Raw genomic sequence first — 21,999 nt, 5'->3', positions numbered from 1 at the left:
CGGTCTAGGTTAAATTTAGGAATTAAAACTGGCTGGACCTACAAAACAGCTACAAAATTCAAATGCTGTGTAGCACTTTGATAAATCAGTTAATAATCTAATAATGTCACAGGGGTCAAATACATTCACTCATTTTACTTTAGGTATACTTTCAATTCTGAGCTTAGACTACAGAGTATTTGTGTATTGTTGCATACTGGTGTGCTGCAGTAGTATAATCAGTAGTAGTTTTTAATACTTTAATATTTTCCATCATTCCATCAATTATCTAATCTAAAGATTATTAATCAGTTTGTTGACATTAATTCAAGCTGGATGGACTCTGCTGCGGCCCCTTTAAATCCGAAGCTCCTCCCCCAATACGCAGCCACGTCATCACAAACAAACATGGCGACGCCCGGAGCAGGAACCGTTCTTTGGATACTTGTTACGCTGACTACTTGTCTTTCGTCGCTGTTATATCTAACAGGCTCAGACATCACATGTCCGGTGGCGTGTGTGACTGGACTAATCGTGTTGGTGTCGTCGTTGTTGTTGTGGAGGCTACGGCAGCGGGACGATGGGACTGGGCGCCGGGTCTGTGTGCTGGTGTTAGGGGACATCGGTCGCAGTCCTCGAATGCAGTATCACGCGTTGTCCCTCAGCAAACACGGATATAATGTTACATTTGTCGGGTTTTTAGGTAAAATTACTGCACAACAACAGAGTTACACACTGTCATTTATTTATTCAATACTTATTCATAGTTTCCTCTTATATCAGATTGTCTGTCTGCTTTTTTAACTTGAGTACAGTGTTCACAATATAAGTGTAATTACTAGTTACTGGCTAAATCAGACACAAAGACGTTTAAAAACTTTATGTACTCGAACTAAAGATGTATATTCCTTTTAGGAGAAGCATGCCCACATCTGGATCAATTGTGTTTTTTGCTCAAGGGCACTTCAGTCATTAAACCATGTCCATATACTAACTACAGTCAAATGATCTGATGGAGCTGTGGTGGTCAGAAAAGATTTTTAAATGACACACACACACACACACACAAACTGGAAATGTCTCATACTAGACACAATCATACATTACTTGTAAAATAATGTTATGTAGGATTATTATCCAATTTTTTTGTTTGTTTGTTTTCCATTTTAGACACTAAACCTCATCAAGACGTCCTAAGACAGGAGAAAATCAAGATAGTTCCGATAGCAGAGGTCAAAGGTGTTCGAGGTAACTGGAAGCATGTTATTTTATCTTTGACACTTTGTATTGTGGTAGTTTTTTTTTTAAATCCCAGAGAAATGGTATATGACATAGATCACTCAAATTGCTCTGTTGCTTTTCCAGTGGGACCAAAAATTCTCACATATGTGACAAAGGTGATTGTTCAGTTTCTGCAGCTCCTTCATGTGCTGCTGAGGATGGAGCTACAGTCTCATATCCTGATGCAGGTTAGTTTAATGCTGATATGAGGATTAAAGAAGATATCAAACATTGTGACGTACTGTGGTGGTTTGCATTTTCGCCTCACAGCGAGAACGACATGGATGTACGAGTCAGCTGGGTGCCTTTCTATGAGGAGCTTGTATGTTCTCCCCATGTCTGCATGGGTTTTCTTCCAGCGCTGGAGCTTCCTTAGTCCAAACGTATGGAGTTAGGTTAATCGGTCACTTTAATTCGCCCATAGGTGTGAATGTGACTGAATGATCGTCTGTCTCTATATGTCAGCCCTGTGATAGACTGGCGACCTGTCCAGGGTGTGTTCAGCTCTCTCCCAGTGACAGCTAGGACTGGCTCCAGCCCCTCAACAGCTCTTAACAAGAAAAGCCATTGTGATAATGAATAGAGGCTTGGTTCAGATCACTCGTATAATATATAATTCAAAATAACTATGAGTAGAACTAAATGCATACCTATTTTAAAATCTACATCTGTTATAACAGAGACTACAGCAGGGACTTTTTTTTTGGTGTCACATACGTAGAGTAATTGTAGTTTATTTAATTCACATTTAATCAAATTTAATGTACCTCTGTCTCTCACTGCCAATGTCCGTGTTTGTATCCCAGAATCCCCCTGGTTTACCCAGTATGGCCGTGGCCTGGTTGGTGTGCGTCCTGCGTGGCAGCAGATTCATTATCGACTGGCACAACTATGGCTACACCATTATGGCCCTGAGCCACGGCCAGAGACATCCGGTGGTCCGCTTGGCAAAGTGGTCAGTACTACTGCAGTACCGTGAGTTTTACAGTTGCAGTTAACTGAATGTGTAGGACATCAGGACACAAACATCAGCATTGTTTTGTAGTGTCTAATATTTTGTTTGGCTCATTTCTGATTACGACATTTTGTTTTTATTCCTGTCGTCTTCCAGGTATGAACACCTCTTTGGCCCTCTGGCAACTCATAACCTGTGTGTTACAAAGGCAATGAAGGACGACTTGCAGAAAAACTGGGGCATCAAGTAGGATTTATTTTGCATTGATTGTGTCATGTAGTCATGTTACAGTATCCATGTGAAGCCAAATTCCCAAGTTACAGTAGCATTCACTACTTTGAGTGATAGCAATATCAAATTAGTGGGTGTATAGCAATAAATATCCAAAACAAATTTCACAGCAGTTGCTTCTTCTACTTTTGGGTCAATGCAATGAACAGGGAGAGTGAACCATACTGGACTCAGACTCTAACAGCACAAAAATGAACAAACTTTAGAGTAAAATCAAGAGCTAGAAGATAAATGCTTTCAAAATGTCCCCTGCTTGAATTATGCATGAGATAATAGTACATTACAGTAGTTCTCAGCCAGTACATCATAGATATCATGAAGGAAAGCACAGATCTGTGGTAACATTATTAAGAATTTTAATCTTTGCAGAGCGACAACGCTGTATGACAGACCGGCCTCCATCTTCAGAGAAGCTCCACTGACGCTGCAACACCAGCTCTTCATGCGATTAGCCAAGACTTATCCAGAGTTTCAGTACAGTGGGTAAGTGGTTAGAGGAAAGCAAAACCTCAAAACCAAATCCTATTCATAAGTAATATTTTCAGTTATTTGTAGTAGAGCACTGCTTCACCCTGAAGTATACGTGCTGCCTTGAGTGACCCGTGTGTTTCTCCAGGTCTCAGGATGTCAAGGTGGAGAGAACAATGTTCTCAGTTCGTAACCTTGCTGATGACAGAGTGACCCTGAGGGCAGAGCGACCAGTGCTGCTGATCAGCAGCACCAGCTGGACAGGTCGGAGGAAGAGATGGTTTTTGTTATCGTTTTGTATTAATGCTCCAGTAAAGGTAGAGACTGTAACAGACTGTCCCCACACAGCATATAGGGAGCCTTGATAACTACTACTATCTACCAACCCCAGGGTTGGTAGTTCGATTCCTGGTTCCTCCTGAGAGAGACCATAGTAGTGCCACACTAGAAGCTGTCCAACCATAATTTTCTTGTTGTTTCTAAAGTCCACATTTCACATTCTAAAAAGAGTGGCTTTAAATGAATCCAGCTGTTTATAATCAAACACATTTACTTTCTCTCCACAGAGGATGAAGATTTCTCCATTTTATTGAAGGCTCTGGAAGGTATTACCAGTGTTATAACGTTTCTATTTACTGTCTGTTACATACAGAGTCTAAAATATATGACTATTAAGTTAATTTACATGGTTTCTTTCAACAGAGTACGAAGGTTTCATCAAAGGAGGAGCTTCATTACCGTCTTTAGTCTGTGTCATAACAGGTACTCTCCTGCTGCCCCGCTGCCTGTCCAAAGTTCTCAGAACAAACTGGTTTTAATTGTTGGTTTCATTTGTGTGTGTGTGTGTGTGTGTGTGTGTGTTTGTGTTTGTGTTTTTGGTGTGTGTGTAGGTAAAGGTCCTCAGAAAGAACACTACAGGAAGCTCATTGACTGTTTACATTTAGAACATGTGAAGATCTGCACTCCCTGGCTGGAGGCAGAAGACTATCCTGTTTTATTAGGTAAGGGCGATATTAACATTGTCCACTGTATTTACTGTCATCTGTGTGCATATAATTAGTCCGTCAGTCATTATCATCTAGTCTGTATTAGAAAAGGGTATGATGCTGGTTTGGGTCAGTTCCCATGAAAAAAATATTTGAAGCACCAGCCACAACTTTTTAGTCACTTCATGTTTCAGGGTCAGCAGATCTGGGTGTTTGTCTCCACAAGTCGTCCAGCGGTCTGGATCTGCCCATGAAGGTGGTGGACATGTTTGGCTGCTGCCTGCCCGTCTGTGCCATCCAATTCAGCTGGTGAGCACCGAATCGTCTGGTTTAAATTTTCCACACTCAGATACACAAATACACCTTTCTTCTCTTCAGCGTATACAGTATTCAGATCTTTAAATTTCCTAACTACCTAAGATTTAATGGTCCCACTCCTACTTAAGTCTAATCTTGTGTAAAGGTAAACTTGCAAGAAAAGTTTGATATGTGTGTCTGAGCTAACAGCAGTTTTTTTCCTCAGTTTACAGGAGCTAGTGAAACATGAGGAGAACGGGCTGATCTTCAGAGATTCTCAGGAACTCGCTGAGCAGCTCAAGGTGAGAAACAGAAGCCTAAATATGTTGGTTTCTGTAGCCTCTCTCTCATCTTCACACCTCGTTTTTGTTAAATGAATGATTCTGATTGTTGTCTTTGTGTATTCAGGCTCTCCTGTCACAGTTTCCAAATTCAGACGGCACACTGGGTCTGTTCAGGAGAAACCTTCGAACCAACAGAGGAGAGCGCTGGAGCGACAACTGGGACCAGAACGTCCTGCCTCTGATCACTGCTCCATGATAAAAGCACTAATCACACTAATGTGGGATTTTTAAGATTTATATCAAAATAAATACCTCAAAAACTGATCATGTTTCTTTTTTGACACAAACATTTGCTTTGCGTCAAAAATGTTGCTTACATTGTCAATATAAACAACATTATGTTACAGTCTTAACGGGGACAAAGGCAGAGAAGATGTGTTTATGAATATTTGGGATGAAAAGACAGTAGGTTCCATGTTTTTTTTTGTTTTAAAGTAAACGATTATCTCAGCGCAGACGGGATGATAAAAGTCTGGATAATCCAAAGAGTGGAAATGTCTGGGAATTCAGAATTCTTGAAGGTAGCTCAGCATCACTCTGTTAATTTGAGTCTACTAAACTTTTACTAACAGAGTTGCAGCACCACCAAACAGAGATAAAAGCTGTGGACAGTCCACTTGTACAATACGATTCATTCCAGTGGCTTTTTTCTACATCAGAGCACTTGAATGTACAAAGAAAATTTTGATAGGATGTACATTTGTAAATAAAACCTTTTATTGTGCTACCTCTGTGTCATCTGTACAGCTTAATCATTTCTATGGAGGAGACTCTGTTGTAGGGAAACAAGTGGCGGATGGGTTCTGTGATCACGTGATGGCTGACTCCTGCCTTTTCTGTCAAAACAAAACAGCGAGTGAGTTCTTTCAGTTCAGCTAGAAAAGACCAACACTTTATTTAGTAGAAGACCATGCAAAGAGAAAATTATAAAAGCCATGTATACACACAGATTTTTTATAAATGGGTAAAAACGTGAAGGTGATGAGACCAAGCTTCAGATTAGTTTTTATTTCTAGGCATATGCCTCACTTGTGTCTTTGTGGCGTCTTACCAAGCTGCTGTTTAAAGCTGCTGTAAGTCTCTGGGTTTCTTATGGTGGAGCAGATGAGGATCTCGGGGAGTCGTTCAGCAGACCAACACTTCAGGATCCTGGACAGCAGCTTCACAAGGATTTCTATGATTTCGGGGTCATACACCACATCTGCAACACAGATGAGAAACATCTTTTGGGTTTTATCACTGCTGAAATAGGCAGGTGATCGTCTGTATAATTTCTGTGGAGCACTGTCTCAGTTTTAAAGTTACACTCAGAGATGGGTGGTGGGAATTGTGGATTTGGATCCTAGTCAACCTCAGCTCATTTGATCTTGGTGCATCAAGGTTTATTTTTAATCTCCCAGTTTTTCAACAAGTGACATCATCTTTGAGGTCACACACCAAGCACCAAAACAGTCACATAAACTACCTTATGTGTGACATCATCGGTCAGCTAAAACAACAGGATCAGACTAATTCATTTCATGATGACTCGTTCTCTGATTTGACATAATAAACTACTAACTATTACACAACGATTACAGTAAACATGGGCTTCTCCTGTGAATTTAGTGAAAGACGCACTAAATGTATCCAGCAACTGTAACTTGGCTATTTAGATGCACGTAAACGCACTGCAATGTTTTCATCTTTCAGGTGTATTTAACATGGCAGACCCAGGTAGCACTGTACAAGCTGTAATTTATCCTGGTTGTCCAAAAGGTTGAAAAAAGAGCAAATTTACTGTAGCTACAGTACTGTTCCAACCTAATTTCTCATCTCATAAGAAACCTTTAAGATCATTTAAACAAAGATTTTTTTCATGTTATTATGGAAAATATTTTTATTCAAGGTGCCAATTTAATCTGTTTTACCGATAACTGGAACAAAGTTTGGTGAACTTTGAAATAGAGAATTGTGCTGCTGACTGCCAGAAACTGTCTTGAGAGTGCTGAGCTTGGAGTCAGCAGAAACCAGAGAGCTTTGTTACCAGAAGAATGAGGACTTACATCTCAGGAAACAACCAGAGAGTTTGTTTCCTTTATGGTTGAGAATAAGACCGAACTCTGACCTGCAGCGATGACTGTGTCGGCCTCCATTAGCTTTATCTGTTCTTCTGTCACTGTCGTCCAGTCCAGCTCCTCCACACTGACTGCAGGTGACAACCGCTCAGTGAGACCGTTCTGCTGGATGTTGTCTCTTAGCTTCTGCAGGACTGTGGGGTGACAGTCGGTGAACACGAATCTCTTCGGACTACAGGAGCGGCAGATGGCGATACCAGTCAACCCCACACCGCTGCCGAGCTCCAGAACTGTCCTGCAGAAAAATGTAAAAACTTTGTCAGTTCAATAAAAAATATATTTTTTTATTTGTTAAAAAAAAAAGAAAGTTTTCTATTACTTGTTCTTGTTGTAGTGTTAAATGTTGGATACCTGCCTGTGAAGACCTGCTGGTGGTCCAGAGCCCACTCTGCCATGTAGAGTGCAGCCTCCCAGGTCACCAGGCCAGTGGTTCCTTCTGAGATCAACGCCACATTTTCCAGCAGACTAATAGCATCACCACAAGGCTGCAACACACAAACCATTATTATTATTATTATTATTACTGAGAAGAAGCATGCGTTTTGTTATTTCTGGCATTAGAAACAGCGAGAAGGGTGACCTGGGGTTAAGGTCTATGTTCAATACTCAATACACACAGTTTGTACTTCACCACATTCAGACGGCTCTTTCTTTAAGAGAAAACATACAAAGAGCCTGGTTGTAATTCAGTGAGCGGTGTGTGTTTAGTACCAGTAAGTAACTCTTGTAGCACTCAGCTGTCTCTTCAGCTCCCACCACCTCAGCCAAAGCATCATACAGCTCATCCAGAGGTTCACAGTCTGCAGCCTCCTGCTGAGGAGAAAAGCAACATTTCTTGTTCATGGCACACACAGAAACCTAGATTTAAATTGATTCAACCTTAACGTTATGGCTGGAAATGAATCAATCGAAGATCAATTAATCAATTTGTTTAAAAAAAGTGATCATCATTTTAATGTTTGATTGATTGTTTAAGTCATTTTTCAAGCAAAAGTGCCTAAATGTTTCATTTCTTTCAGCTGGTTTCTCTGTAGTAGATCATTTTAAGATGAACATCTTGGGGTTTTAGATGGCTAGTTGGACAAATCAACACATGAATAGATGTCACCTTGAGCATCATAAATAATAAATTGATTATGCAGTAATGAAAATAATGACTATTTGTAGCCCTTCACCTTGTTACTTTGAGATTAAGGTTAACATCGTTAGGTGAACTATTTTTCAAATCTTGTTCTAGAAAATTTCATATCATACATGTCTATAGTTCAGAGACAGACTGACAGAGCACCAACCCGTCTGATGAGCTCAGAGAGGAACAGTCTCCTGTATCTGAGTGATGGTGGAAATGTTCTGCACAGAGAGTGAAGACACGTCTGAAAACAACATAAAAAAAGATTTACTCTTAGTTTCATACTGACAGAGTAAGTAAGAGTGTCAGTATGAACCTGAGGACTGTTTTAGGATCACAACATTAAAAAGATTTGAGTGCAGGAACTCTTACCTGTTTCAAGACGTCTAAAATTAATTCGGATGATTTGTTGTTTTGAATGTCTTCTTCTAGAAACTGAGAGGTAGAAATGATGTGTCAAGCTTGACGTAGAAATAAAACATTTTATTTTCATATTCAAATTTTGTCAGTGAACACGTTTTCTCCCGAGTTTAGTAGCACGTACGTGCACATTTGGGAATGGAGTTTGACTTTCATGCATGATTTTACACTCACAGTCCAGGGAAATGAAGCCAAACGATTCATAGCAAAAAATGAAACCTGAAAGATTCTTAAAATTTCCGCCTTTTTTATTTTACTCTCGTCCAAAACCGGCTCGAAACGCTCCATTATCAACGTGTTTGTTTACTTCCTGCTTACCCATAATCTACCGCGAGCCACTCTCTCTAAAGCTACTGGGTAATGTAGTTTTTCAAATGTGTTTGCCAAACAACGCAAATTATAAAATTAATACCTCTGTATTAAATATATGAAGTAAACAAGCACAATTAAATGAAAAGAATCTACCTCTATGAGTGTTTTTTAAAAAATGGCAAAGCAAGATATGAAATTAAAAGTACAGGAAACTGTAAATTAACACATTAACAATTATGATTAGTTTATAATTTTTACTCTATAGAAAAGTAAAACCAACAAATATACTGTAGATTTGCATTTAAACATCTATATTGATGTCATGATGTTGACACACTTTGTCAGACACAGAGTAATAAAATAACTAGTGCATCAAAATGTTTAATATCTAATCAGATCTCTTTGTAGAGATGAAAAAGTGCACATAATTAACAATTAATTGTTTTTTCTTAATGTGAAAATTAAGAAGTATTCTATACACTATACACTATAAAGATAGAAGCTACTGTAGATATAAGAATATACTGTATATAATGCCAGTAAGTGCAGATGTGATGTGTCAAAGACCAGCAGAATGTACTTTGCTATTTTTTATGTGTTGGAAGTTTCTATCCCGCTTCTTTATTGCTCTGTCACTGCAGGGAGAGATAAGCAGGTTACAGTTGCGCCCACTCCTCACTCTCCCTCAACTCTGACAGCAGCAGCACACACTGCCAGCATTTACTGGTGAGTAACAAATATGAATTTTGTTTGATGATTTCCACTTTTCTTTATAAAATCAGAAATATTATCATTCGTGAACTTGTGTTGGCCTGCATCAGGCATATAGGGGTCTACTTTCAGACCTATAAGATTTTTTATTTTAAAATCAAATGCAAAACAATAACAAACAAATGAATTAGAAAGCATCAACACAGCCACAGATGGAAAATAGGGTGATGTGTGTGAATAAAAAAATAGAAGTTTAATAAAGAAACACTTATTTCATCTGCATCTTAGTACAGCACCAGAACATATTTAAGTGATTTAAGTTTGGATCATATATGCACACCTGGAAAAAACAGCAATTTTATTGAGCAATGATAGCCTCTGTCCACTTTGTGCAGGCGCAATAATTAATTGCTTTATTCTGAAATATATTACCGGACGTGTAACATGATCATACACCCGAGTACAATCACGAGTGTCCACAGCCGTCTATATATACACGGTTTATACATCTATGGTCACAGTGAGTGACCTGAATTAAATTAAAACCAAAAGAACACTAAAATGTTACCCTATATATATTCGAGTAGCGATTACAACTAACAGGAGTAACATCAAAATCGGCCATAAAAGTGGAATTTCCTATTTTAATCAGATAACTTTCAAACCTAGCTCAAAGGGAGGGCTATTTTTACTATAGGAACACAAACGATTGTGTGTTTCTCACCGGAGCAGTTATTGCAGTGGACTGTCAACAAAGAGTATGGCGGCGGTTTTTACATAGCTCAGTCAGTCCGTAGTTTTAAATGGAAGGTGAAAGCCTGTGTTGGTGTTAAACAAGGTAAGTTGTGTATTTTTAAACTCGTGTCTTGTCTTTATGTCTCGGTTACACAGTTTTACCTCTCCGCTGTATGACGTGGTGTCAGACGTCTAGTTATGTTTGCTTTTTGAACATTTTTAGTTAAATGACAGTGATGATGTTGACGGAGGACAACGAACTGATGTTAACTCTCTGTCTAGTTATAATATATGTAATATTTGGTACATTTTTCGTGTTCTTTTGATAATTCATCGCATTGTTTGTTGCTAACTAGCTAGCATTATGCTACTTTTGTTTTTTGCGCTGAATGACGTGACTGTCACTGAAATCAATCTCAGTCCTGCCCCGGGCTTTGGATGTTGCCACAATAACAGGCTTCAAACTCAATATTTCAAGGGCACAAGAGAGGACAGCCGTCTAACTGTCCTCCCAACTTCATACAGACATTGGGAAACCTAGTATTGCCCCTGCCATCATTACTTTTTGCAATCAAAAAGGAAAGTCTTTGAATTCATACAGCAGGTGTGTGTATTTTATTATAATAATTTTTTTTACAATATGCAGTTTTTCGTTTGGTTTATGGGAAACAACGTGTCAAATTCACAGATACAACTCATTACATAGTCTTTAGTCATTTAAAGAAGTTAAGTATTTAGCAGTTATGCAAGGCAATATGTGTGTTTATCACATTATAGGTTATACATGTTAAAAAAACACAATTTAAATTGTATATATACATATACTGTAAATGCTAAATGCAGGGACTTGAAAGTGTTATCCACACATATTACTTACTTATACTTATTTTATATTTTTATATAAATATTTTTTTTCCCTGTATTTCTATAGGGTAATTTTTTTCATTGAATATATTTCTTGAACAATGACATGCCAACTTCTCTCTCACGTGCTTCAGTATCCTACATATCTATTGCTAAACCTTCTTTTGATAGGGGATTTTCTGTGATATTTGATTCTCTTGAAATTATGTTTTTCACTGTAATTAAACAATTCTTGATTTGCTTTTGTTGTCATATTCTTTTGAGTGCTCTTTATTTTCTTATTTAATTCCAAGAAGTGAGTTGTTTTAATTGACAACTCAATAACATAACCTCATCAGAATCATAATAAAACAGAATTTTAGATAGTGGCCTGAAAAAGTATTTTAAAGTCCTTTACTGCTCTTAAAATTGTGGAATTACTACTCTGTCATTTGTTTGCTCATCTCTCTCAGACTATTAGAGCTGCCCAGTAGCTGAATAGTGGGTCACAGTGAAGCCATGGTGATGAAGATCTTCTTCCCACAATGCTGTAATCTGGCCGACAGCGGGCTGCTAGTCGGCCGCTGGATCAGCGGCCATGACTCTGCCGTAGTACTGGCTGTCATCCACTACCCATTTATCCCCGGACAAGTCAAAGAGTACATCCAGCAGGTCAGTGCAGCGACAGGACCAACCTTGTGGGTCCTCCTGGGCCTCAATGAGTGTTCAGTTTTGCTGTATTTTATCCTTTCTGTTCTTTCCAGAAACTTCAAAGATTCTTCCAACCATTTTAATGGTTTTAATGTTTTAAATAGGCATAAAGTAGCCATATTCACAATCAACAAAAAGATACTGGCCAGAATTGACAAATCCTTTTGTTCAGATTAACATCTGACTTTTTTTTCCCCCCAGATGAAGACTCAGAGCGGGGTGGAGCTGTCAGTGTTGGGCTCATGGAGTTTACCCAAAGATGGTCAGGAGGGCATGGACAGCTTCCTCAAAGACCTCAGCACCATCTTCCCCCAGGAGCGCTGGCTCCAGATCAGGCGCCAGATAGGCAAAACAGGCTTCACCTGTGAGATCCTCAGCCAGGATCAGAGTAAGACCCTTAGATTTAACTTTTCTGCTTCAGTTAACAACACTACACAGGTTTAATGTCCATTATTACTCATATATTCAAGAAGTTGAAAAATGATTTGTCATGACTAGAACGAAAAGCAGCTCAACAGGAGGCAAAAAAGAAGAAAGAAGAGGGCAATAAGACGAGTGACGGTGAAGCTGGACATGAGGAAGAAGAGGAGGAGAAAGTGATCTTTGTCCACTATGAGCAGAGAAAGGTGATGCTGTCACAGCTTCACCCCATTGAAAATGGTGATCCTGACCCAGCAACTGGTGAGCCATCAGAGCTCAGACAGGTACAAGGCAGAAGGCGACACGAAAAAAGTTCTAGCTCCTATTTTGTTTCCTGTTTATTGACTTCTTCATTTTACAGTCTGAAGTGAGCGTTGAAAGTCAGTGTAAACATGTTTGTTGTTTATTCCTTACATGCTGCTTCTTACCTCTGTCCCAGATGTTCCAGACTGTTGCCTGCAGCCAACCTCTGTTCTTCCTGGACAAATATGACGATGGGCCGCTCAAGTCAACTCACTGGCAGTCTCAAGGAAGAGAGGCCAGCATCATCGTGGAGCTCCTCAAACAGTCCTCTACACCACTCTGCTTACTCATTACTTGGCTGCTCTCCATATGGACATGGATCTGTAACATGCGGTAAGGAGAGGGGAAACTAGATCTGAAACAATTAGTTACTTTAATTTATTATTTTTTTAATTATGAATTTTAAAAATTAAAATGAGGATACAGCCAATAATTTGTGCGTCATCCATCATTTAGTATGTTCAGACGCCAAGAATCACAAAACCTCCACATTGACTCGTTCCCAAAATTGTTATCATTGTTATATTTCATCTCCAGGTTCTTCAGTCTTTACCCATTGCGCTTCCTGTCCAGTAAATTGTCCACATGTGTCCAGCTCAGCTACAGAACTGAACACATGAGGACACTCAGCTCACCAAAAACAGCTGTTGGACACATGCATTTTATGAGGTGAGTATGTTGGGTTTCAGTATTCCTGGGTGTTAATAAATAAATAAAAGGTGTGTCACATTGGCAGTGTTTTTTTTTCTCAAACAAGAATGTCAACTAGCAAGAGTTCATTAGTTTCACATATCAGTAACATTTGGCGGCATGTGTCAGCAGATATGAAGCAGTGCTGAAGCTGAAACTGATACTACACTAACTGTTCACTTCTTTATTGTCATGTTTTCTTTTTACCTGTACGTTTCCCTCTCTGTCTCTCTTTCTTCAGGAAAGCCAGCATCTTTGTGTCATTTCTGGTGGACGTTGCTCTCGGCATGTTGCTCATGTCGTGGCTCTACAGAGACAACCACATCACCATGTTAGCCAACACACTGGTACCTGCAGCTGATGTAAGTGTGGACAGGATTAACTGTATGGCTATATTTGTTTGTACCAGTTGTGCCAAGACCCTGGGAGTGAGGACATTTTTGGAAAGTTGGAGATTTTGGACAGTCCTCATTTTCATATGAGTTATGAAATATAATATCATTATCTCTATCTCTATAGCATATCCCAAAATAATAAGATATTTGCAATATCATCAGACATTTTTTTTATCTAAAACAAGTTTAGGGTTAGACATTACAGTGGCAAGTAAAAGTATGTGACTCCTACAGTATGACCTGGTTTTCTGCACTACAGTATATTTTCTATATTTTAAAAACAAAAATAAAATGCAGGTAAATCCAATTCTGTCTTCACTTAACCTTGTTATGCCTCTGATACATGTTCCTCTTGTATGTGTGGGGACAGCATCATTACAAAAAAAAACAAGCAATTAACATGTGGAACAAAGTGCTGCATTTAAGCAGCAACATAACGATAAGGACCTGTAATGAAAATTTTAAACAAGTTGATTTAGTTCAATAGCACATTTTGTTTTTGCTAATGTTAAACTCATTTGTTTTCATTCTGTAGCACGTGGCTAAAAACCTGGAGGAGCTGCTGCAGTGGCTGATGGGAGCTCCTGCAGGGTTAAAGATGAACCGGGCACTGGACCAAGTTCTGGGCCGCTTCTTCCTCTACCACATTCACCTCTGGATCAGTGAGTAACAGCACAAAACACATATTAACAATGTGTTGTGCTGATTTTTTTTCTGTTTATATTTGATCAAATTCATGTAAAAAAAGAAAAACAACTAAGTGTTTTAAAAATCATTAATTTTAAGTATAATCTTTCCTTTCAGGTTACATCCACCTGATGTCTCCATTCATTGAGGGGATTCTCTGGTACGGAGGTCTATCCGCCTGCTTTGGCCTGACCTTTGCCCTTTCACTACTCTCTGATATGGTGGCCTTGTTCACCTTCCACATCTACTGCTTCTACGTCTACGGAGCCAGGTGAGACCTCATATATGAAGAAATTAGAGTATTTTAGTACTAATTTAGGAACATTTGAGTCAGGTAATCACACTGTATTTCAGAGACATGGCTAGATTTTAAAGCTGAATCTAAACATTTATCCACTTTATAAAACTGACACATTTTTGAGGAATTCATCGACTCTTTATATCATTTCAAATAAACAGTAGTATAGAGTATTTTGTCTAGTAGAGCTAGTCTTTACCCATATCACCAGCAAACAAAAAGCAGTTGATTAGTGTAACTTAACTTTTCCACTCAGAAAATTCAGCTATTAATTCTATCTATAAATAATCAGCTGTGTGTTAAATTAAATGCTGAATATATTTTTTTGATAATTTTGTTACTGTATATATTTTGATTTAAAACATTCCAAGGGTGGATAATGAGCACTTATCAGGGAACAGTTTGAACTCTGTTTCGGTTTAAAAGGGACATACTGACATGTGAACATGTGTTTGGGTTTAGTCTGAATGGCTGCTCACAGAATATGTGAATGTAACTTTTTTTATTCTCTTGTGAGTAACAGATCCCAAACACAATTTGCTGTATTCCAACTCATTATTAAGTACTAACTGTTTACAATAGGCACTGCTTAGAAATCTTTGTAGTATACTGTTTTACTGTTATTTGACTAATCAACATACCAGATTTTAGAGTTTTATAGTAACTGTAAATTAGAGAGTGTAAATGTCATCAGTCAAATTATAATTTTAGCATTTAATTTTGACCAGCATGGGGCAGTGTATTCCAATATTTTTCTTTCCCCATTGCTCTAGTAAAAACATTTTAATCACAGCTCCATATTGACCTGTACATGACAGTCATCGTAGGACTGTAGGGTAAGTGTAGTCTCTCATGAGAACTGTTACAGTGCCTGTTACAGTGCCTCCCTTTTTACCAAGAGAGTAATGGTACTAAATGGAAATTTATCATCCCCTGGGGTTTCATGCCTGAAAATCTTGTAACTTTTCCTGCACATTTTTGCCTAATTTAAATATTAGACAAAAGAGCAACAGGTCATTAAAACAACCTGAGTTGTCCTCTAAGAGATGAACATCCATAATACATTTTATAGCATTGTTGCAGGTAGTCTTTATCTAAACCGAAGGGATGAGCAAACTAACCAACTAATTTCTGGGTCTTGTCATTAATTGAGGACATTAATCATGTCAGATGTAAATAAAACAACAAATAACATTTCAGTGTATTAAAATGTTAAAGTATGAGAGAAATCAATGAGAGAGTTAATTGATCTGTCCATGAAAATCTAAGAAGATGCAATAATTCATTTCACTGACGTGGTTTTGGAAATGAGCCAAAGAGTCAACAACAGACAGAGCTTTTTTTTCTACCACCACACCCACATAACTCAAGTTAACTTTAGGTCATGCACACTGGTAGCTGTGTTGTTTATTTCTCAGACGTAATAGAGAAAGTGTAGAACACCATCATTGTTTTAATTGTCCTTTTTATTTATAACTAGTACAACAACACGTCCATCACCTGAATCTGACTCGCAGAACAGGATGTTTTGTTTTTACATTACATAACTATATGAGATGGTTGTAAAAATAGTTGTTTCTTCATTCAGTGCGCCTTGCTTAGTGCCTGCTCTGTTCCTCTACATGTCATGAAATGTTGCAGAGACATTTGTGGTACTTAAATTAAAGATCTTACTCCACATTGTCAGCATCTCTCTGCACTGACTCTCAAAAAGTGGGTTTTGATTCATGAAATAATATGAGAAAAAGAGATTTAAGTGTCTCTTGATTGTGTTGTCAGCATAATGCCATGCTTTTTATCTTCTATTATGTCACAGGGCATGTAAAGCGAAGTTGCAATATTTCATCCCTGGAGAGTTCTGTTATAGGTAATAGGGTGTCCTAATGCCAGTCCAGTGATATCCTGATTTGTATTATTCTTAACTCATGACTCATGGCGCCTTTGTTTTTCCTCTGACTTCTGTTTAAACCAGTAGGAATAATAGATGCAGATTTGTGCTGAGTCTGATGCATGGTCTGATGACTCTGAACATTGTGATAATAGTCCTGCATTTTGGAGGAGAGAGGACTGATTAAATTATGCATTTGCTCTAAAGATAGCTTGGCTCCCTTACCCACTGTGCATAATGAAATATTACCCACTTTCCACGTTACATATTTATGCTCCAACAGCTTCTGGGGATATGGGGGAGTGTATGTTTTTAAATTCAATGTGAGAACCTTTTTTTAGAGTGACTTATTATATCCGTATCTTCTGCTGCGATCACAACCCCGGCTCTACACTGGGGAAGATGAATGAAAGGCATTCTTGTACTTCTGAATCAGTTTTAGAAAGCCTCACTGACTGTTTCTGAAAACAGATACAGATATATTTTAGGTTACAGCTAAAGTCTTTTTGTTGCTAAGGCACAAACTTTACAGAATTAATGTTAATTGTTTGCAGCTGATCTGGGCACTATGTCCATTTAGGCAGTCTGCCAAAGATAAGAGACCTGCTCCATATGAAACCACTTGTTGTCAGTGATTTGTTGTTGTCAGAGCTTAAGGAATCTGGGTATTCTGCCAACTGGGTAACAGATACAAAATGGACGTAGCAAAAATACTGTATTTTCCACTTTACTATAGGAGGAAATTACAACTATCAAACGTGATGACTGAGATAGCTATGGAACGCACAGGAAAATGTAATGCGAGTAGTTTTGTTTTCTTTCCTTGCTGTTATCTCTTTGTCTTATTTCCTCCTTGTTTTTTTACGGAAAAAACTGTCCACTGAAATCCTTACTAATACTAATCCTATTAATTCCCCCTTCTCGTTCTTCTGTCTGTTTACACGTGCTGTGAATTTGAGTACAAGTTATTTAGCTGGTATTTCTTGAATTTGTGTCTGTCTTTGTCAGACTATACTGTCTGAAGATCTACGGCCTCTCGTCTCTCTGGAGGCTCTTCAGGGGAAAGAAGTGGAATGTCCTGCGGCAGAGAGTAGACTCCTGCTCCTATGATCTGGACCAGGTAAGACATACACAGACACACGCACGCCACCACCACCACCATCATCATCATCATCATTGCACAAATTTATTGTGACTATGTTTTGTGCTTCAGCTCTTCATTGGAACACTGTTGTTCACCATCCTGCTGTTCCTGCTGCCCACCACAGCTCTCTACTACCTGGTCTTCACTCTGGTAAGAGGAGTGGCATGTGCAGATACTCTAAGCACCTTTGGTCCGTTTGAATTTATGTCAGTTACAACCTTTTAATAATGAAAGCAAAAGTTCAGACGTTTCTTTAATTTAAGACTAGAATAGAATGTCTTAGTTATCATTGTCCTGAACCCTAAACTATCTACTCAAGTAATTAAATAATAGACAGCATTTTTTTTACATACACAGGGTGTGTTTGATAGTTAAAAATAGATCCTGTGTGTAGCGTCACTGTAAGTCATGAAATGAATGTTGTCTTGTTTTGAAACTGCTCATGCAAACTGGGAATATGTCCAAATGACAGACTATTGAAGGCCATTCTTTTTACTGCTCAAAACAACAAGGCTAAACCTATACAACATATGATTCCTGATAATCTCCAAAAGATTTGTTTTTAACCCCTGTGTGTTCCTGTTCTGCACAGTTGCGGCTGGTGGTGGTACTTTTCCAGGGCATCCTTCACCTCAGTGTGGACTTTATCAACTCCTTTCCTCTCTTTGCTGTGGGCCTCCGTATCTTTCGGCCCTATAGACTGGCAGGTACATCACTTGGATCGCCTATGAGTTTTTATTTCACTTAAAAAAAAGTGTCTTGTGTGCAAACCTTAATGATGTCGTATTAAAGGGAAGCAGAGGTGTTTTAAGTATCAATTTCTGGATGGATAAATGTCTGTACACAGTTGAGTAAAATCCTTTTCTGTGATGTGTGTTTTTTTTTTTACAGAAGGTGTAAAGTTCAGGGTGCTCTCTCAAGAGCCCGGCACAGCCCTTCACCTGATGATGGAGGTAAGGGGATGCATTTTGCTTGCATGTGCTTTTTAATTTGTGCATTAACAATTAAAGGGGAATTATAGTATACAGGAAAGTATTTAGTTTTAAATACCAACACTGTATAGCATGGCTGATGTTTGTATTTTTAAAAATTAAGTCACAAATTAGATTATAGTGTTAAGGGAAGTTTTCATGTCAGTGAATGTTGAAATGTCACTTTTACATAAAGGATTTGAGCAAAATGTCTTTTTATTGTTGCTGGTGGCAGTACACAAGTGGAATATTTATTATCTTCACAACTATGACTGCAACTAACAAACTGACAACTGAATTGTTGTTTAATCTTTAATTTTATTTTTGTGATTATTATGGGCAGTTTTATTCTTTCTTTCTTAGATGAATCCTCTGAAGGTCAGCACAGTGGTTCAGACCTACCGTACCCCAACTTACAGCTGTTATCCGAAAGACTCGTGGGTAGCCCTGATGAAGAAACTGTTTGTTGGGGAGTTAATTTACCCCTGGAGACACAAAAGCACCAAGACTGATTGAGACAACAGCCAGAGAGAGACAAAAAAGGAGAGATGATGGAACAGACGAAAGGGAAGAGACTGAATAAATAATGAGGTGAAAACAGACAGATGGAGGGGAAATGGGAAGCAAGGGTGAAACCAGCATGAGCTGCTTTTATGTTAGATGGGAAACGTCAACAAGAGTGTGTTTTAACATGACTAACCACACTTAATGTTTCCTTCTCAGCTTGAAGGTGAATGATAAATATAGCCTCACATTTTTGCTTTATCTTTTCATCTGTTTATTTGATATGAAAACATTCCCTTTACTGTATGTGACTGTATCAGGTATCTTTACAGTGCAAAACACCAAGGGACCAAAAGGAGAAAAAGATTAAATCACTTAACAGCAGTTTCAATAACCAGCAAGCGTGTGGCATTTAGACTGTGTAGTGCAATTCATACTGTAGATACTTTTAGCTCTCAGTAAAAGAATTCTACTATAAAACATGTCAAGGATTTCAAAGATGCAGGTGCTATGTGTATCATGGGATATTTCCTATTACATCTGATGGCTCCTTAATCTGTCCTCTAGTTGCCACTAGGTTAAGAAATATCGAAATATATAAAGAAAGATAAAGAGAAGAAGAGCTCACTTTTAACTGATACTTTCTGACATATGCCACTACTGATTATGATTTACCAGTCCTACCTACCAGTCTTAGCAGGCCATCAAATATCACTCTTGCAGCAATGTCATTTTACTATCAGATCCTAATTCTTAGCGATAAACCAGTTTGACCAGAGAGACAGTATATCACTGTTGCCACACAATGCCTAAAACAGTTTTTCACTCCCCTTGGAAGTTTATTCTTTTTATTTTTTACAAGATTTAATCATGTAAAGTGTAGTGTAGTGTTCTAATTGAGTGTAGTTTAAATACTTCTGTATCTGAAAAGGCAAGTTACTGGTGGATCATGTCCCGACAACATGATGACAAAAGACAAAACACTCCAGACAACTCTGTGAAAAGGTTTTGAAAAGCACAAGTCAGACGATGGACAAAAGAAAATTGGTGAAAAAGGAAACACTGTGCATATCCCAGCTCTTCATGAAGTCTAGTCTTATGGCAAAAAGTTAAATTCTGACCTCATCAGGCCATAGAACCTTCTTCAAGTTGACGTCAGTATCTCCCACATGCCCACTTCCAAACTCTGATACACGCTGATATTCAATACCAGCTTTTTTTCTCTGTGCCACTTTGACTTCGACTGGTGAAGAACCTGGTCATTATTTGCTGTACGCACAGTTTCTCCCATCCCAGTTATTTCTTACATGAACTTGCTTTAAACCTTTTGCAGCTTGACCTTATTTTCTTAAACATTAAGAAAGAGTTGTGCAACAACAAGTATAAGTGGTAACACGTTTTGTGTTTGCTTGTCACGCTAATTGAGAAACAAGCAAGAGTAAGACAGTATTTAGGGATCAACTGCACTGTAACTGAGAAATAGTTTAACCTTTTATATTAATGTCATAGCATGAGCCTTGATCAATTGGTTTAAACTGGACAGACTGTTGTTTCTTTGTTTTTGTTTTTTAGTCTTCAAGAGTCTTAGTCTAAATGAAATGATTTGTGTTTTATTTTACCTTCATTTTTTTGTTGCCATATTTCCTCCGTACGTCGTACGTGAGAGCTGGTACGTCCTTCTGTTTGTCAGCATTTTTCACTTTTTCATTTATGCACCTAATCGTGCCATTTTTATTAAATAAAAAACAATAAGTATATTAGATAGGTAGGCTAACTATTTCCCTATAGTTTCTTTGTGCTACATTAGGTACTTGGTACTAGTCATTCTTCTCATATTCCCCAAAAGCTGCCTACTGTCCTTTTAATGTGAATGATTGCTCTCTTATTTTACATTCTTTACATACTTTTGCCTCTTTAGTGCAAATATGTCATTTGTGATTGTTAAACTGGAAAATTCTTTTTTTGATACATTTTTGTTTTTGTTTTAATCCTTAATTAACCTGTGCTAAATGTTAAAATGCAATTTAATAAAATGTACGCTTATTTAGTATTCTGATGTCTATTCTTTTCATATGATTATCTATTTATAATCTGGTTAGCTCCAGCACACCTGTGTCGATATTCTAATAATAAGACTACTTTTGTATAACCCACCCATCATCAATTGTTAAATAATAATGTTTAATATTTGTATATGTAAATAAAAAGGCACAAAATGAATAGTCAAATGTGGGACAAAGGGACAATTTATCTTTTACTTGAGTAGATTAATATTTTGGTTGATGTAAGCCATAATGCTACAGACCATATATATGTTATATCTGTGTTTGATGCAGTCATTAGATGAATTATTTTCAAGAGCAAGCTCAGCAGAGTTTTCACCAGGCTTTTGAATAAGAGGTTTTGCATAAATTAGGATACTATGTATATAGTAGGCTATATATATATATGTAATAACCTGCTCCCATCACATTATTTTTAATGATCCCATTCAAGCTGATGCTGCCAGTACAAGTCTGGATCTTTATTCATTATGTGTGTAGGCGTTCATCCTCAGGAGACTGTTCTGGCAAAGCTGAAAGGAGAAGTGAGTCATGAAGTTACAGAAACAGATTTGACACAGATAGCATCAAACACACTCACACTCACACACACACACACACACACACACACACAACTAATGTGCATTGTTTAATCTTTTTCCTTCTAAAGTAACACAAATGTTTTTTTTTATTTACACTGAATCTGACATTTTCATCTCTCCTATCCATAATTTGCAGTCATCTTATCAGTCATTTTATTCAACCGTATACCACTGCATTGTTTGGTCAAAATAAAGCGTATATACCAAGAAACAGTCCATTCATTTAATGGAATACTGCTTGGTGACTCCATCTCAAATGAGATTTCCCAAAATTTGGGGGATTTGTTTTGTACCTATCTATTGTCTCTTTATTGTCGTTGTGTGTCTCTGTGGTAGTTTTGGAATCTCTTTTGGATGTTTGGCTCCTGTCTTTAGTCATTTTGCATTTTGTTTTACCTGAGGACAGGTCCGCCTGTAATCCACCCACGTTAGGAAGAGATCACTGACAAACGAATCATCTTTGTTGTCCACATTCT

General features: G+C 38.0%; 3 protein-coding genes across 6 annotated transcripts; 2 read left to right on the top strand and 1 right to left on the bottom strand.

Moving 5' to 3' along the window:
- The first annotated feature begins 380 nt into the window (after positions 1–380).
- alg1 (ALG1 chitobiosyldiphosphodolichol beta-mannosyltransferase) lies at positions 381–4,828 on the top strand. The gene is made up of 13 exons (XM_026361869.1): positions 381–682; positions 1,150–1,227; positions 1,345–1,448; positions 2,067–2,215; positions 2,372–2,461; positions 2,876–2,989; positions 3,123–3,238; positions 3,541–3,579; positions 3,677–3,736; positions 3,865–3,975; positions 4,155–4,269; positions 4,484–4,559; positions 4,666–4,828. The coding sequence occupies exons 1-13, from the start codon at positions 388–390 to the stop codon at positions 4,795–4,797; spliced, it is 1,479 nt and encodes a 492-aa protein (XP_026217654.1). The 5' UTR covers positions 381–387; the 3' UTR covers positions 4,798–4,828.
- A 475-nt stretch (positions 4,829–5,303) lies between these two features.
- eef2kmt (eukaryotic elongation factor 2 lysine methyltransferase) lies at positions 5,304–8,580 on the bottom strand. 3 transcript variants are annotated; one of them, XM_026361883.1, is made up of 8 exons: positions 8,442–8,580; positions 8,220–8,282; positions 8,011–8,091; positions 7,430–7,531; positions 7,070–7,203; positions 6,709–6,953; positions 5,653–5,802; positions 5,304–5,437 (listed from the first exon to the last, which is right to left on the bottom strand). In XM_026361883.1, exons 1-8 carry the CDS (start codon positions 8,553–8,555, stop codon positions 5,337–5,339), a joined length of 990 nt encoding a protein of 329 aa, XP_026217668.1. In that variant the 5' UTR covers positions 8,556–8,580; the 3' UTR covers positions 5,304–5,336. The 3 variants fall into 3 exon arrangements, with proteins under 3 accessions (XP_026217668.1, XP_026217677.1, XP_026217686.1); XM_026361892.1 differs by having other exon boundaries at positions 7,430–7,528; XM_026361901.1 differs by having other exon boundaries at positions 8,392–8,566.
- A 703-nt stretch (positions 8,581–9,283) lies between these two features.
- Positions 9,284–21,139, top strand: pigq (phosphatidylinositol glycan anchor biosynthesis, class Q). 2 transcript variants are annotated; one of them, XM_026359163.2, is made up of 14 exons: positions 9,284–9,305; positions 11,342–11,540; positions 11,781–11,967; positions 12,078–12,283; positions 12,439–12,635; positions 12,840–12,971; positions 13,234–13,354; positions 13,923–14,049; positions 14,192–14,345; positions 17,269–17,380; positions 17,474–17,554; positions 17,997–18,111; positions 18,296–18,357; positions 18,739–21,139. In XM_026359163.2, the coding sequence occupies exons 2-14, from the start codon at positions 11,388–11,390 to the stop codon at positions 18,889–18,891; spliced, it is 1,800 nt and encodes a 599-aa protein (XP_026214948.1). In that variant the 5' UTR covers positions 9,284–9,305; positions 11,342–11,387; the 3' UTR covers positions 18,892–21,139. The 2 variants fall into 2 exon arrangements, with proteins under 2 accessions (XP_026214948.1, XP_026214939.1); XM_026359154.1 differs by lacking the exon at positions 9,284–9,305 and adding an exon at positions 10,031–10,128.
- The last annotated feature ends 860 nt before the right edge of the window (positions 21,140–21,999 follow it).

This window comes from Anabas testudineus, chromosome 8 (genome assembly GCF_900324465.2).
Source record: "Anabas testudineus chromosome 8, fAnaTes1.2, whole genome shotgun sequence".
NCBI classification, from domain to species: Eukaryota; Metazoa; Chordata; class Actinopteri; order Anabantiformes; family Anabantidae; genus Anabas; species Anabas testudineus.
This window is presented reverse-complemented; position numbering and strand designations above follow the sequence as displayed.

What these genes read in the sequence shown, in the direction of transcription:
- alg1 (XM_026361869.1), top strand. Translation starts at nt 388, where the DNA reads ATGGCGACGCCCGGAGCAGGAACCGTTCTTTGGATACTTGTTACGCTG. An exon ending in TTTATTGAAGGCTCTGGAAG is followed by an intron (nt 3,580 to 3,676) that starts GTATTACCAGTG and finishes TTCTTTCAACAG; the next exon opens with AGTACGAAGGTTTCATCAAA. An exon ending in TTTAGTCTGTGTCATAACAG is followed by an intron (nt 3,737 to 3,864) that starts GTACTCTCCTGC and finishes GTGTGTGTGTAG; the next exon opens with GTAAAGGTCCTCAGAAAGAA.
- eef2kmt (XM_026361883.1), bottom strand. Translation starts at nt 8,555, where the DNA reads ATGGAGCGTTTCGAGCCGGTTTTGGACGAGAGTAAAATAAAAAAGGCG. An exon ending in TTTTAGACGTCTTGAAACAG is followed by an intron (nt 8,092 to 8,219) that starts GTAAGAGTTCCT and finishes TGTTGTTTTCAG; the next exon opens with ACGTGTCTTCACTCTCTGTG. An exon ending in CAGCAGGTCTTCACAGGCAG is followed by an intron (nt 6,954 to 7,069) that starts GTATCCAACATT and finishes ATTTTTCTGCAG; the next exon opens with GACAGTTCTGGAGCTCGGCA.
- pigq (XM_026359163.2), top strand. Translation starts at nt 11,388, where the DNA reads ATGGTGATGAAGATCTTCTTCCCACAATGCTGTAATCTGGCCGACAGC. An exon ending in GATCCTCAGCCAGGATCAGA is followed by an intron (nt 11,968 to 12,077) that starts GTAAGACCCTTA and finishes TGTCATGACTAG; the next exon opens with AACGAAAAGCAGCTCAACAG. An exon ending in ACATGGATCTGTAACATGCG is followed by an intron (nt 12,636 to 12,839) that starts GTAAGGAGAGGG and finishes TTTCATCTCCAG; the next exon opens with GTTCTTCAGTCTTTACCCAT.